This window comes from Girardinichthys multiradiatus, chromosome 3, assembly GCF_021462225.1.
Source record: "Girardinichthys multiradiatus isolate DD_20200921_A chromosome 3, DD_fGirMul_XY1, whole genome shotgun sequence".
NCBI lineage: Eukaryota > Metazoa > Chordata > Actinopteri > Cyprinodontiformes > Goodeidae > Girardinichthys > Girardinichthys multiradiatus.
The window spans coordinates 2,171,320-2,188,053 of NC_061796.1; the positions used below are offsets into that span (position 1 = coordinate 2,171,320).

General features: G+C 39.9%; 1 protein-coding gene across 1 annotated transcript; it reads left to right on the plus strand.

The window, feature by feature from the left end:
* Nucleotides 1-91: 91 nt before the first annotated feature.
* alg2 (ALG2 alpha-1,3/1,6-mannosyltransferase) lies at nucleotides 92-9,052 on the plus strand. The gene is made up of 5 exons (XM_047361100.1): nucleotides 92-267; nucleotides 817-988; nucleotides 2,946-3,083; nucleotides 3,277-3,444; nucleotides 7,141-9,052. Exons 1-5 carry the CDS (start codon nucleotides 227-229, stop codon nucleotides 7,879-7,881), a joined length of 1,260 nt encoding a protein of 419 aa, XP_047217056.1. The 5' UTR covers nucleotides 92-226; the 3' UTR covers nucleotides 7,882-9,052.
* The last annotated feature ends 7,682 nt before the right edge of the window (nucleotides 9,053-16,734 follow it).

The following is a 16,734-nucleotide window of genomic DNA, read 5'->3' on the forward strand; positions in this document are numbered from 1 at the left end:
AAAAAGCATGTATAATGTTAAGCTATTGATTTATGAAAGGCAAATGACCGATTCGCCTTGACTCCGAGAGAGACGTGTCTTACGATGGTGTAGTGAAGGAAACAAACGCCATTGCGGCTCAAACAGGAACCTCGATTGGGTTTAAAGAAACCGTGGGTCAGAACCAAAATGGCAGCCCGGAGTCAGTTCTTCGTGATAGCAGTTACTGATCAAGCCAGCTCAATCGATGGTTTCCAAACCTGAAGAAGGTAGTGGAGAGATTGAAAGGTAAACATAGCCGTATTTTACGTTTAACTAGATGTGGTTTGGACTTTTAGTTGTAACAGTTCTCGTCATATTATTTGAGTTTGAGAAAAGGGTTTCGATCTAGTGCCAATATCAACGCTTAGAATTTAAACGTCCAACTTTGACTGAAACAACCTTTTTGTCGGCCAGTGTGTACTCTTGCTTTCACCTATAATTAAATATCAGCTTATTTAAAGTACCGATAAAAGACGTTTGCAGACCGGGTAGAGTGGGTAAACGTTGTCGATGTAACTTAGCCTTAGCAATGTGACAGTAAAAAGTTTACTTCTTGACTTCCTGGCTTGGTTTTAATGAATGCAATGTATGTTCTGATGTTTTATTTATGGGTTTCCTTTTAGATCATTATTTAGTACATTGCTCTTCTGATTACACAGTTGTAACAGACTGTTGTCATTTTCCATGACAGTGGGCTTTCATTTCTTTAGCAAGTACAAATGAAAACTTTGACTGTGAAACAGTATTTTAATGTAATGCATACTTTAAATTCACTTTATATGTTATTATGTGCAGGATGCCTCGGGTGGTGTTTCTCCATCCAGATCTTGGTATTGGAGGTGCAGAGCGGTTAGTGGTTGATGCAGCTGTTGCCTTGAAGTCTCAAGGATGCAGTGTTCAGATCTGGACGGCCCATTATGATCCAAAACACTGCTTCTCTGAGACCCGGGACCCAGATCTTCCTGTGGTGTGTTAAAACACATCATACAGTGTATTGTACAATGCTGGTTAGCTTTTCATACCCGTCATTGACATGAATATTGTTCATTTTTGAGCTTTTTACTTTTTTTTTTTTTTTTGTTCCCAAAGTGGAAGAATGAAATAAATCCACCACTTGCATTTCACTTTAAAAACACATTGGTTAAAATTTAACACAGATTTTCTCTAATCCACACATGGTAAAAATTCCACATTCATGTTAAAATCTAGGTATACATTCTCATTAATGTTTGGTTAAATGTACCCTTGCAAGTTAAACCTCAGCCACACACTTCTTGTAGCCATCAACAAGCTTCTTGAATAATTCTGGCTGAATATTTAACCTCTCTATGTGGAGGAATTGGTAATGTTCTTGTTTTACTTGGATTTTCAGTTAGGTAATACTTTTTCAATGGTGTTTAGGTCAGACCCATTCCAAAAGTTTAATGTTAGCCTGCTTCATCTACTCCAAACCAGTTTTGGTGTGTGTTTGGGATCATTGTTCTGTTCCAACACATGATTGTGGCCAAGTTTTTAATCATCTGACCCTCATTTGATTGCAGGTCCCATCAGGGCTGAGTAGGGCCGAGATGTGACTTGAACAGACTGCTGTTCACTGATGGGCCAGGAGCGGGGTCAGCCGTATTTCAGCGGCATGAGAAAGTGTTCGCTGAAGTAGCGGAGAAAATGACAATCCACTGATTTTACAGCACACCACATCGCTGGGAAAAGCTAAAAAAAAAACTGAAGAGTGACTTAAATTATTAAGGACCACAATGGCCAGAGTGGGTCAAACCATGCCGGTGGTTTGAAATCATTGATGGCATTTTTGGCCATCGTCATGCGAGCTGTGGACGGGAGGGTGATCTGGACTCCGCAACCTAACTGTTTTAAGAGGACATGATGTGCGAAAAAAGACGTGTATTTATTTTACTTTGCCCAGCACATGACGCTGATGGCTGGAGTTGGGGCTTCAAGCTCCACCTCCAGCCATCAATGGTTGAGTAGAGTGGAGCCGTGCGATGGTGGAATCGTGAATGGAAAAGAGGCACAACTCTGAGGTCTGCTATTACCTGGAAGAGACGGACAGAATGCTCACCAAAAAAGAAGCACTTGCTTCAAATTTGACACCTTCAAGCACAACTAAAAAGTGTCTTATGGAGAGGTTTTATGTTCAGACAAGAGAGAAGTTGAGCTCTCTGGTCACAGAAACAAGAAGCATGTGTGAAGGAGTCAAGGTGAGGTTGTCAAACCTAACACCACTTTATGAACCGTCCAACATGGTAGTGACAGCATCATGATGTGGTGTTTGTTTAGCTGCCGTTGTTACTGGAGCATTGCGCAAAGTGGAATAATGAAGAAAAAAGGCTACTTTACCTCAGATCAAATGTGCGATAGTTGAAACCTGGACTCCGTTGGGTTTTCCAGCTGGACAGTGATTCCAAAAACGCATCACAACTGAGTTTGGAATGGATTAAGCAGACAAACGGTAACCTTCTGGACTGGCCTAGTTCTCAACCCTTTTAAAATGTTTGGACTATGCCTAAAAGTTAAAGGTAGTGCCTAGAAGTCAACCGATTTAACTGAACTTTACCATTTCTGATTTAAAAAAGGGAACGGTCAAATATTTGGTCTTAATTGTGACAAAAGCTTGTTGATTATTAGTGGTTTCTCTACAAAAATCTATGGACATTTAATCAAATATTAACAGTGATGTTTTTAATGGTGTTTCTAAATGTCACTAAAATTGTAAATCAAAAAATAACAGATTAAATAAATAATTAAAAACCCAAAAGGAATGACATTCATGGCAATGAAAGGTGTATGTAAACCTCTGACCGACATGACAAGAAAATGCTAGAAAATACATGTGAAGAATAACATTCAAGACACTGACAGTCTAAGACCGTTTCATAAATTGTTCTGTAAATGTTATTTTCTTAAAGGTATGTGTTGGCGACTGGTTACCCACCAGTGTGTTTGGCTGCCTACACGCTCTTTGTGCGTACCTTCGGATGATCTATGTGGCCTTCTACCTGGTCTTTCTCAGCAGTGTAGAGTATGATGTCATCTTCTGTGATCAGGTGAGTAAATAATCTGAGTAAGCCATCAGTGCCTGATCATTCGCTCAGAGGTTTCTAGGGATCCTTTTATTGCTAAAAACAGAGAAGTCTTCTGTTTTGCATCAAATCATTGCGGCTTCACCTTACATAAGTGGACATTTATCTACTTTTTCTGGAACAAATTGTCTAGTTATTGAGTTTCTTTTGACCCTAGGTATCGGTTTGTATACCGGTGCTGCGGTTGTCCCGGCGGAGGAAGAAAGTCTTGTTCTACTGTCACTTTCCGGACCAGCTGCTGACCCAGAGGAAATCAGCCCTAAAGAAGCTCTATAGAGCTCCTATTGACTGGTTGGAAGAACGCACCACTGGCATGGCTGATCTGGTAATTAAGAGTCTACAACTCAAAAATAAAATGATTTAGACTCCTGAGAAACCTTTGGAAACACTCCTGGTTAAACACACAAGGTGTTCGTTATCACAATCTTTTGATCTAATCTTAATAAAATACTGTTTAGGATAGTCAGGCACAACCCATAAACTAATCTCGGCTATAGAAGGTTCCAGCCATGGTTTCCTTCTCAAACTTTGTCTCACAAACAATCATTTCTGGAATCCCCTAATCCAACAAAGCTGAAAAAGACTGCAAGAAGACACCTAAAGGTTTCTAGTAGGAGGCTTCATTTGATAAAGAGATTGCAGCCACAAACTAAATGCAAGACCAAGAAAACTGTTCATTTTATCAAAGCTGCTGCCTAATAGAACATCAGGATGATTTACCAGGTAAAGGAAAAGGTTGTTCTCTTAAAGATAAAAAAGAAAGATTTTCATCAAAAAAAAGTGTGTGTATTTCCTGTGTCTTCAGCATTGAGTACACAGAAGTGATTAAAGAGTTACTGACATGTTTTTATGAGAAAGAAATAGTTTCTTCATGACAATTTTGAAATGTTATAACTCTTACACCTTTAGTTTATTAGCTGATGTGTGTGTGTGTGTGTGTTTTTTTATATTCTTATCCCTTGACCTTTTTGTACATGTTACATTACCACCACAAACCTCAGTGTATTTTAATGGGATTTTATTTCATATACCAAAACAAAGTAGTGCAAATTTATGAAGTGGAAAGCAAATTAGTGATTGTTTTCAAGTTCTAAAGATTTAAGAAAATCTGAAAAGGGTGTCCTACATTTATGTTCAGCTGTTCTGAGTGATTACCTCGTAATATCTTTTACTGCACTTATAGCAGCAAGTCTAGAACCTGCTATGTTTATTCTACTTTTAAAAAAGCTGACACTCAGTCAGATTGCATGGAGCTGATCTCTAAAAAGCAGGTTTTTTTTATGTCTTGCCACAAATTCTCCATTAGATTAAGGTCTGGACTTTGACTGGGCCATTTTAACACCTGAATGTTTTTATCTAAATCGATCTATTGCAGCTTTAGCTGTTATTTTTGGGACGTTGTTCTGTGGGAAGGTGAGCCTCCGCCCCTGTCTCAAGTCTTTTGCAGCCATGAACAAGTTTTCTCCCGGTTTCTTAAACTGTATTTAGCTCCATCCTTGTTTTCATGAACTCTAAGCAGCATTCCCGTCCCTGCTGGAATACAACCCCAACCTCACAGCATACCACCACCACCATCACCCCCGTGTTTTACCCGGGAGATAGTGTGTTTAGAGTCATGTATTGTAAAGTATTTTGCATATAGGTCAAAAGCTCCTTTGACCAGAGCACCTTCTTCTACATCTGTGCTGTGTCATCTGCATGGCTTATGGCAGACAACTACCCAGACCTTGTATAGCTTTCTTTTAACAATGACTTTCTTCTTGCAAATTCTCCATAAATTGACATTTTCTCCACCTGAGCTGTGGATCTCTCCAGCTCCTCCTGAGTTACTATTGGTCTCTTGGCTGCTCCTTTGAGTAAGTCCAGCCTGTTTGGCAAGAAGTGTCTGACAGGCTTTAAACTTGTCCACAGCTTTCTCCCTGAGCTGTCTGCTGTGTTCCTTGGTCTCCACAATGCTGTTTGTTATCTAATTGTCTCTGAGGTCTTCACAGAGCAGCTGGATTTATTCTGACAGTAATTAACACAAAGACTTCTTTCACTAAGTGCGTGACTTCTGAAATTAAATGGTTGTACTTGATATTATTTAGGAGTATCAATATGGAAGGGGAGTGAACACAAATGCAGAGCAATCATGAGACTTTTTATCTGTAAAAACAATATAATTTTCCTTCCACTTCACAATAAAGTTCTGTACTGCCTTGGCTTCTCACATAAAATCCAGGTAAAGCCACAGAGTTTGTGGATTATGTTCAGTATAGTTTAAGATGATCTACAGGTCCTTCTCAAAATATTAGCATATTGTGATAAAGTTCATTATTTTCCATAATGTAATGATGAAAATTTAACATTAATATATTTTAGATTCATTGCACACTAACTGAAATATTTCATGTCTTTTATTGTCTTAATACGGATGATTTTGGCATACAGCTCATGAAAACCCAAAATTCCTATCTCACAAAATTAGCATATCATTAAAAGGGTCTCTAAACGAGCTATGAACCTAATCATCTGAATCAACGAGTTAACTCTAAACACCTGCAAAAGATTCCTGAGGCCTTTAAAACTCCCAGCCTGGTTCATCACTCAAAACCCCAATCATGGGTAGGACTGCCGACCTGACTGCTGTCCAGAAGGCCACTATTGACACCCTCAAGCAAGAGGGTAAGACACAGAAAGACATTTCTGAACGAATAGGCTGTTCCCAGAGTGCTGTATCAAGGCACCTCAGTGGGAAGTCTGTGGGAAGGAAAAAGTGTGGCAGAAAACGCTGCACAACGAGAAGAGGTGACCGGACCCTGAGGAAGATTGTGGAGAAGGGCCGATTCCAGATCCTTGGGGGACCTGCGGAAGCAGTGGACTGAGTCTGGAGTAGAAACATCCAGAGCCACCGTGCACAGGCGTGTGCAGGAAATGGGCTACAGGTGCCGCATTCCCCAGGTCAAGCCACTTTTGAACCAGAAACAGCGGCAGAAGCGCCTGACCTGGGCTACAGAGAAGCAGCACTGGACTGTTGCTCAGTGGTCCAAAGTACTTTTTTTGGATGAAAGCAAATTCTGCATGTCATTCGGAAATCAAGGTGCCAGAGTCTGGAGGAAGACTGGGGAGAAGGAAATGCCAAAATGCCAGAAGTCCAGTGTCAAGTACCGACAGTCAGTGATGGTCTGGGGTGCCGTGTCAGCTGCTGGTGTTGGTCCACTGTGTTTTATCAAGGGCAGGGTCAATGCAGCTAGCTATCAGGAGATTTTGGAGCACTTCATGCTTCCATCTGCTGAAAAGCTTTATGGAGATGAAGATTTCATTTTTCAGCACGACCTGGCACCTGCTCACAGTGCCAAAACCACTGGTAAATGGTTTACTGACCATGGTATCACTGTGCTCAATTGGCCTGCCAACTCTCCTGACCTGAACCCCATAGAGAATCTGTGGGATATTGTGAGGAGATTGTTGAGAGACTCAAGACCCAACACTCTGGATGAGCTAAAGGCCGCTATCGAAGCATCCTGGGCCTCCATAAGACCTCAGCAGTGCCACAGGCTGATTGCCTCCATGCCACGCCGCATTGAAGCAGTCATTTCTGCCAAAGGATTCCTGACCAAGTATTGAGTGCATAACTGTACATGATTATTTGAAGGTTGACGTTTTTTGTATTAAAAACACTTTTCTTTTATTGGTCGGATGAAGTATGCTAATTTTGTGAGATAGGAATTTTGGGTTTTCATGAGCTGTATGCCACAATCATCCGTATTAAGACAATAAAAGACCTGAAATATTTCAGTTAGTGTGCAATGAATCTAAAATATATGAATGTTAAATTTTCATCATGACATTATGGAAAATAATGAACTTTATCACAATATGCTAATATTTTGAGAAGGACCTGTACATATTCAAGCTGTTTTATTAGCTCAGGAACCTGTTCAAGGCCTTTAAAATGAAAGGTGATAGTCCCTAAACTGCTACCAAAGTCAAAGTGAACTCAGATGTGAAATTAATTTTCCTGTAATTTCTCTTTACTTAGATTTTGGTGAACAGCCAGTTCACTGCAGCCATCTTCAGAGAGACCTTCTGCAGTCTAAACCAAGTCCACACAGATGTCCTCTATCCGTCCCTCAACACTAATACCTTTAATCAGTTGTCTACGAAAGCACAGGGCCTCCAGGGGCTGCTTCCTGAAGGAATATCTCACCTGTTTCTGTCTCTGAACCGATATGAGAGAAAGAAGAACCTGGGCCTGGCTCTGGAGGCTCTGGCAGTCCTAAGATGCAGCCTCATCCCGGGTCAGAGAGCAGGTGTTCACCTGGTAATCGCTGGGGGCTACGACGACCGCGTTACTGAGAACGTTCAACACTACATCGAGCTGAATGAACTGGCAGAGCAGCTCCACCTGGAGGACTGCGTCACCTTTATGCGTTCTCCTTCTGATTCTCTGAAGGTGGTCCTGCTGCAAACATCCACTGCAGTGCTTTACACCCCCAGCAGAGAACATTTTGGGATAGTTCCTGTAGAAGCCATGTTTTGCAGCTGTCCAGTTATCGCTGTGAACTCAGGCGGGCCCCTTGAGAGCGTGGCAGACGGGGAGACGGGCTTCCTGTGCGAGCCCACGGCGGAAGCCTTCTCCAAGGCCATGGAGAGGCTTATCAGGGACACACGCCTCCGCAGGGACATGGGACAAGCTGGGAAGAGGAGGGTGGAGGAGAGGTTCTCTCTTCAGGCCTTCTCAGACCAGCTGTATGGGTACATTGTCCAGCTGAGCAAGTGATGCAACGGGAGGAGGAAAACAGTGGAAATGTGAAACTGAACAACTGCTAGCTGTATTACTGTGCAAAAGTCTTGTGTTTTGTTTTAATTTCCAGGAGCCAGAGTTTTTTTTCACAGATCTGAATGATGTTTTTGATGAGTGTTATTTAAAGCATTGCACTCATTTTCTGCCCTGTCATTGAATCCTTGATTGTTAAAACACTTAACACAATATGTGTGTCATGGCCATGAGGGGATAGAAAATGAGCATTAAAAACAGCAACAACAACAAATGCAACAAGTCCAAAAAAAACAACAGTGAAAGACCTTTTTATAAAGATGAAGAACTATGGGTCAAGACCAGTTCAGAAGATTACAAGGTCTGCCTCATTGGAAACTAAATCTAAAGAGTGGTTTGAAACTTTTGGGCAGTACTGGGCTTGGTGTGTATTATTAGTACTAATTAATCAGCCCTCCCCATGAGAGGTTGCTGTGAGGCGAGAAAAGGATGGAATTCCTGTACCAATTAGGAAATGAGAAATTAGTTTACCTGTCCTGTTGCTGGAAAAATACCACCTCTAAGCACGTCTGGAACTGTGAAAAAGTGCTGCAACGTGGCAACCAAGAGCCCAGAAAATGAGTCTCCAACGAGGATTGATTGTTAGCGGGAAATGTTTTGCACTGTGTGTGTGTATGTTTTTTTTGTCTTCTACAGCACATTTTGTTTTTGTGTCTTTATGACGATGAAGAAGAGGAACGCAGTCATCACCACATGCCATCAGGCAGTGCACAATCTCAGATCGATAAGGTGGATGTTTTCTGCCCCATCCTGTCCGTCCAAAGCTTTGTTCCCCTTCCTGCAGCTACGTAAAGGGTTATTAGCAAATGGAGCGTTTGGCTTTATTAGAGGTCTGGTTGATGGGCACTGTGTCTGGGTCATTATCAATGAGGAGAATAGCAGAAGGTCATTGTGTCTCTGCAATGACCTCCTCTGGCTTCCTACTGTATAGAAAGGCTCCTATTGACATTCTTGAGTCTTAATAAACAAGAAGACACATTGTTTCGCCCCATCTCTTATGAGTCCCACTTTTGCTGGTGCGTTTGTTGGCCTTTAATTGACTTGTGTAAGGATTTTGTGGGCGATGAAGCTCAGATACATTGTTATTGCTGTAAATAAAATATTCCAAGAAAAATCCTGCTAAAAAGTTTTATTTTGCAATTTGGTAATGGCCGAGGGACAGATGCAACAAAACACAGAAGTTCTTAACTTTGTGTTTCCATTCGTTGTTGGATTATCATCTGGAGAGTCTGAGATGTGTCTGAATGCGCTTCATTCATATTTTTGAAGGGAATTCAAAGAAAAAACAATAAATTTGAGATGTACAGGTCCTTCTCAAAAAATTAGCATATTGTGATAAAGTTCATTATTTTCTATAATGTAATGATGAAAATTTAACATTCATATATTTTAGATTCATTGCACACTAACTGAAATATTTCAGGTCTTTTATTGTATTAATACGGATGATTGTGGCATACAGCTCATGAAAACCCAAAATTCCTATCTCACAAAATTAGCATATTTCATCCGACCAATAAAAGAAAAGTGTTTTTAATACAAAAAACGTCAACCTTCAAATAATCATGTACAGTTATGCACTCAATACTTGGTCGGGAATCCTTTTGCAGAAATGACTGCTTCAATGCAGCGTGGCATGGAGGCAATCAGCCTGTGGCACTGCTGAGGTCTTATGGAGGCCCAGGATGCTTCGATAGCGGCCTTTAGCTCATCCAGAGTGTTGGGTCTTGAGTCTCTCAACGTTCTCTTCACAATATCCCACAGATTCTCTATGGGGTTCAGGTCAGGAGAGTTGGCAGGCCAGTTGAGCACAGTGCTACCATGGTCAGTAAACCATTTACCAGTGATTTTGGCACTGTGAGCAGGTGCCAGATCGTGCTGAAAAATGAAATCTTCATCTCCATAAAGCTTTTCAGCAGATGGAAGCATGAAGTGCTCCAAAATCTCCTGATAGCTAGCTGCATTGACCCTGCCCTTGATAAAACACAGTGGACCAACACCAGCAGCTGACACGGCACCCCAGACCATCACTGACTGTGGGTACTTGATACTGGACTTCTGGCATTTTGACATTTCCTTCTCCCCAGTCTTCCTCCAGACTCTGGCACCTTGATTTCCAAATGACATGCAGAATTTGCTTTCATCCGAAAAAAGTACTTTGGACCACTGAGCAACAGTCCAGTGCTGCTTCTCTGTAGCCCAGGTCAGGCGCTTCTGCCGCTGTTTCTGGTTCAAAAGTGGCTTGACCTGGGGAATGCGGCACCTGTAGCCCATTTCCTGCACAAGCCTGTGCACGGTGGCTCTGGATGTTTCTACTCCAGACTCAGTCCACTGCTTCCGCAGGTCCCCCAAGGTCTGGAATCGGCCCTTCTCCACAATCTTCCTCAGGGTCCGGTCGCCTCTTCTCGTTGTGCAGCGTTTTCTGCTACACTTTTTCCTTCCCACAGACTTCCCACTGAGGTGCCTTGATACAACACTCTGGGAACAGCCTATTCATTCAGAAATGTCTTTCTGTGTCTTACCCTCTTGCTTGAGGGTGTCAATAGTGGCCTTCTGGACAGCAGTCAGGTCGGCAGTCTTACCCATAATTGGGGTTTTGAGTGATGAAACAGGCTGGGAGTTTTAAAGTCCCCAGGAATCTTTTGCAGGTGTTTAGAGTTAACTCGTAGATTCAGATGATTAGGTTCATAGCTCGTTTAGAGACCCTTTTAATGATATGCTAATTGTGTGAGATATGAATTTTGGGTTTTCATGAGCTGTATGCCAAAATCATCTGTATTAAGACAATAAAAGACCTGAAATATTTCAGTTAGTGTGCAATGAATCTAAAATATATGAATGTTAAATTTTCATCATTACATTATGGAAAATAATGAACTTTATCACAATATGCTAATATTTTGAGAAGGACCTGTATTTTAGTATATTTTTTTTAATGAAATTTATGTCACTTTCCTGTGATTTTTACGTAGTTGTCAAAACTAAAAAAGAAGTAAAAAAAGTTAATTTTTCTTAAGCATTTGTAAAACCTTTTAAAATGTCCATTTACCCACAGTTGGGAGAAGAGGTATTTGTTTCACTGCTGATTTTGCAGGTTTACCCACTTGCACAGAATGGTGAAGTCTTTTGATTTTTATCATAGGGGCTCTTCAATTTCAAAACCAAAATCCAGAAAATCCCATTGTATGATTTTTAAGTACTTAATTTGCATTTTATTGCATACATTTTTGATCACCTAACAACCAGTAAGAATCCCAGCTCTCACAGGCCTGTTAGTTCTTCTTTAAAAAGCCCTCCTGTTCTCCACTCATGACCTGTATTAACTGCACCTGTTTAACTCGTTATCTGTATAAAAAGTCACCTGTCCACACACAATCAAACAAGCTTCAACCTCTCCACAATGCCCATCAGGGATAAAATAGTAGACCTACACAAGGCTGGAATGGGCTGCAGGAAAATAGCCAAGCATCTTGATGAGAAGGCAACAACTGTTGGTGCAATTATAAAAAAAATGGAAGCAGTTCAAGATGACGGCCAATCTCCCTCAGTCCGGGGCTCCATGCAAGATCTCACCTCGTGGGGCATCAGTGATCATGAAGAAGGTGAGGGATCAGTCCAGAACACGGCAGGACCTAGTCAATGACCTGCAGAGAGTTGGGACCACAGTCTCAAAGAAGACCATTAGTAACACACTCCGCCACCATGGATTAAAATCCTGCTGTGCACACAATCCTGCAGAATTTAACTGTATTCTTCTTAGTTTCCTAACAGAGGACTCCGCCGTCCTTAACGTAGAATTTAATTAGTCTATTTCAACTAAGGGAGTCTACCCTCCTGCGGAATTTAACTGTATTCTTCTCTTGTACCTGATAGTGTCTAGAATTGTCAGGGTTTTACTATTTTATTCTTTTGTCATTCATCCCTCTTTTTAATCATAAGATTTACTCACACTTCTCTGCATCTTTGGAGTTCCGTCAACTCTTGGATCCCAGCTTGCCAGGGAGAACCAGTCCCGGAAAAGGTCTTTTTACCATGGCCACGGAGTTTTACCTGGATCTCTCTCACCCGCTGGGATCGTCAGGTATCTTGGAATCCGGCTCTCGAAGGACCATTTAAATGTTAGGTTTAAACCTCAACACTCATTACAACATCTGCACAAAGAAAGACACAGAGAAGTTAGTTTGTTTTAACTTGCAAGGAGAGTGTCCCGGAGACTGTCTCAGTTACAATCCTCCAAACACACTCTGAAGACAGTCTCCGCTCTTCATGCTTTTATTAGAAAAGGAACGCCATAGTTACATGAGGTTTCAACTGCTGAGGGAGTTTATCTTAATGTGAAAACAGACTGTTCTCACATCCTGTGCTCATGTTGCAACATCATATTCCTCTATGCATATAAGGAGATAACAACCATTCTCAATCAGTAATATAAACAGCACATCTAGATAGTAAATGAGTAATGTAGAATGAAAACTGAATAATGTATGTACATTTATCTAACAACTTGTACATGTCATTCCCAAGACGAATCGACGCTGTATTGGCTGCAAAAGGAGGCCCTACACCATACTAATAAATTATTGTGGTCTAAAACCAGGCGTTTCAGTTTCATTGTCCAACCCCTGTAAGTCTGTTGTGGAGAGTGTGGTCTCTTCTGCCATCATCTGCTGGGGAAACAGCATCAAAGCGAGGGACTTCTCTCCTCTCCGGGCACTCCTCTGGAACCTCTGGAGATCATTGGGCAACAAAGGATTCTTCATAAAATAAAGAACATTATGGAGAACCCTGAGCATCCTCTCCATGGGACTGTCCTACAACAACAGAGTGTCTTCAGTCAGAGGCTTCTTCAGATCTACTGTAAGACAGACTGCTACAGGAGATCCTTCCCGCCCACAGCCATCAGCATCTACAACGGCTCTTTGAAGAAACCTGCAGAAAATGAGCTACAACAACATTTTATTTTCCTTAGGGATTAATAAAGTATTTTTGAATTGAATGAATTGAATTGACACACTCTGACTGATTTAAACAGAAAAAAGTTTAACAAATGCATTATTTTGTTGCACATTACTCCTACAATAACATTAAATCAACTTTATTCAGCTTCTGCCTCTAAAATTGTAGCCATTAAAACAATGCTTCCTCTTATACTGGATGCATGGTGTACAAAGCAGTATTGTTATTAAAGTTTGCACATTAAAAAATATCTCACCCGTTGTGTTGGGCAATCTACTGGTTTGAAACTAATTGGTCGACTGACATGCATTTGCCAGTTATTGTGGACCTGAGTGAGTTGTGTATTATCTGAAATGTCTTCATTAACACCAGACAGCCTTAACTGTGCATGTTTAAGCGTAACAGTGAGTCTAATAATTTACTTATTGATAACAATGGGCTTTGTTTGTGGTTATTAATTTCATGAGGCTGACACAGTGAGCCACAGCAACCAGCATGTAGAAATATCTGTCTGTTGTTGGTCTCACTGGTTGTGCTTTAGGTTTTCAGTCCTTTCATTGATTTAGATGTTTCTTCACAGTCAATTTCAAAAGCTGAGGAGGAAAGAAACCAACAGTGTTACCACTTGTTTTTCACAGCTACAGGTATTATTAGTCCCTGTTGGTCCAATTAGTACTGCTGACTATGGTTTAATTTAAAATAAATACCAAAATCCACCATGCGGAATATTTCAGATCAATTAATTTATATGAGCCTGGCAGGTGCTGATTGCTAATATGGGAAATGTTTTTCTGATTTAATAATCAGCAGAGGTTTGTTCTAAGAAAGTACAAATACAACTTTTACACCCCAATATTTGGTTCAAGGATAGTTAGACTGATACTATCTGGTAATCATTCAGGTAATAGGATATTATGGTTATTAGGAAAATGTAAAGTTAATAAACAATTTCTATTAAAACGAAGTAGTACATCATGAGCCTCATTAAAAATAAAGTTGATGTTGAGCTCCTCATAAAAAAAGAAAAAAATGTGAGCTTTTTTAAGTGGTGTTTCCAAAAATAACAAAAATATGTTTTTAAGTGTTTAACTTTCATTTATGGTGATTTAAAAAAAATATCTGTTTAAACTTCAATAGTCTGGAATTGGGATTTGAGACTATTCTGCAGCTATAGCTTTATGAATAGTGCATTCAGCAATAGCGTATTGTTATTATCAAACCTGGCTTCACCAAAGAAATCTTGGTTTATTGTTCAAAGCCCCTTTTGAGGAGTGTTGAGAAAAAAAGACTTGAAAAAATAAATAAAGATTTTTTTTTCCCCACTCTGCTGATTGAGGTAGAAAAAAAAAAACATTTCCCAATGAGTTTTTATTCAGCTGTCGTCACTAAAATATGAATAAATAAACAAATTAATACATATAGGAATCATTAAAGGGTTCAATACTTTAGTTTTTGCCTGGTAAATTATGAAAACCCCTTTTGAATTTATTGTGACAGGTTATTATAAGCATGTACTGACAGGAAGTTTTGAGGCAATATGCAAGATACAGTCTTGGTCCCAAGAAAGAGCAGTCATGGTGGGCAATTGTCATTTGTCGTACAAATATGATCAATACTGCAGTTGATTCTATATTGCACATGAATATACAAACTTGGTATGATAACAACATAACATGGTCAAAAATACACTATTATGTGCTTTTACTGTATTTTATTTTACTCAACAACAATCTCATTTAAAAAATGAAACACTGATTCTGGGAAACCAATCCTTCAACTTTGATTTTTTTTTTTTAAACATGTTGATTATTTTTAACCTGCAGCTAACTTCTAAAGCCATGAATAAAATATAATTTTGTCAGACTTATAAAAAGAGTCTATAATTCTATTATCTTTTCTTTTCAGGGCTTTCATAAAGCACTGCAAGTCCATAAGTAAAAAAGGAAAGAGTATGACCCAATTGCAAAGCTACCAAGACACCAATGTGCCCCTACCCTGAGCAAGGAAAACATTAATCAATGAAACGACCAAGAGCCCCACGGTAACTCAGGAGGCTTTCAGTTTGTCAAATATTAAACGTGGAAGAAAGCCCTATATTCAAATATAACCAAACATGCAAAACTAATACTGCATATGACCCTGGGCACACTTGCCACTTTAAAACTTGGAGATGGCAGCATTGTGCTGTGGGGATGCTTTGTGAGATTGATAGAGCTAAATACAGTATTATCTTGGAAGAAAACCATGAAACTTTAAAAAAAGACTTGAAACTGGAGTGAAGGTTTACCTTCCATGCATTACCTTTTACTTCTTGTCAGTTTAATTGTCTTTCTGTATTTTTTCCCAGAGGTCAGCTACTAGAAATGGAAAAAATTATGAATATAGCAATAAATTATGAATTGTGATGTAATTATAGTATTACAGTTTTCAGACCTTTCTGAGAATAGCTATCTCTGCAAAGATATCAGATTCCAACACTAAATAAGGATAATTTTAATAATAATTACATGACTGTAGCATAAAGTAGTTATGTACTGTAACAGGAGAACGTATGATAAAGGTTCAAAGAAAGAGTCAAATCAGACATTAAGCATCTTATATAACGCCATCCCTTTGCAAAACATTTAGCAAATGCTTCACTTTTTGCCTCAGCCTTGATCAAAAACTGACTGTTTTTCTCTTAGTGTAGATCACAAAATGTTATAGACCACATCCCAACTTTTTAGACCTCAGCTCAGTGGTTCATAATAATAGAGACCTAAGGAAAAACAGTTAGGCATATTTGAAAAGCTGCAGACAAGCAGTATGGGGGGAATAGTGGATGATTTGTATTTTTATAGAGCATGAGGGGATTAGACTATAAAAACAAAAATCTAAATCAAAAATTTTTTTTTGTGCGTTTAATAACCATCGCCATCAAAGAGGATGTTTACCATGAAGCTACCTGGAGAATATTTTCTCTCACAAATGTTTTATCTTAATGCGTTTTTAAAGCACTGTTTGAATTACAAATGCTGACATAATTTAGTAAACAAGGATGCATTAAAATTATATTAATGTAAACTGATGTTAATAATGCAAGATGCTTATTGGTCAGTATATAAAGCCCATATGTGTGCATGTTCTTGCTGTGTGTCTGTGGGTATGGAGGTACTTGGAACAAATCATGAGGAAAGCAGTGCTGCAGTGACTTAGGGTGCTAATGGAGGCCATATGCGAGGAACTCATAACAACAAGGGGGATACACAAATAAAAACACACAGCATTAACCAGGTATCACTCACTATGTGTTTTGCTTTACCTATGAGACATAAAGATGTGGTCTGAAGTTGTTTCCTCACGCTCTAAAGACATCTTTACATTAAAGTTGTTGACCGTCTCTTTAGCCCTTCCTCCACTCTGACTGCCCTGTGGTGAGGTGGTTATTAAGATCACAGTGTGCCTGAGTGGCAGTGATAACCGGCACCCAGGTGCCACTGGCACATGGTGTTTAATTAATTAATGAGACTGCAGGGATGGTTTTCTAATTCCACGCAGCACGAGGTGTGGTGGGGAGATATGAAGAGTTTAGGTCTGGGTTTTCAGGCAAAGAACAGATGTATATGGAAGTGTGTGTGTGTGTGTGTGTGTGTGCGAGCGGGTGTGTGTGCTTGCGCGTGTGTGTGTGTGTATGTGTGTGTGCGCGTGTTATAGTCATATATCTGTTTTGTTGGCAGTTTAGGAGCTAACCTCCTTGTTAGTGGAAAATTAAACATGTACAGAATATTTTTACCATGACTTTTAATCACGCCTTGTGATTGTGAGTTAATCATAGGCTAAACGAAGCAGATAATGAGAGGA

Coding starts and splice junctions, on each gene's coding strand:
- alg2 (XM_047361100.1), top strand. CDS start 227: ATGGTTTCCAAACCTGAAGAAGGTAGTGGAGAGATTGAAAG. Junction 989..2,945: donor GGGACCCAGATCTTCCTGTG/GTGTGTTAAAAC, acceptor ATTTTCTTAAAG/GTATGTGTTGGCGACTGGTT. Junction 3,445..7,140: donor CCACTGGCATGGCTGATCTG/GTAATTAAGAGT, acceptor CTCTTTACTTAG/ATTTTGGTGAACAGCCAGTT.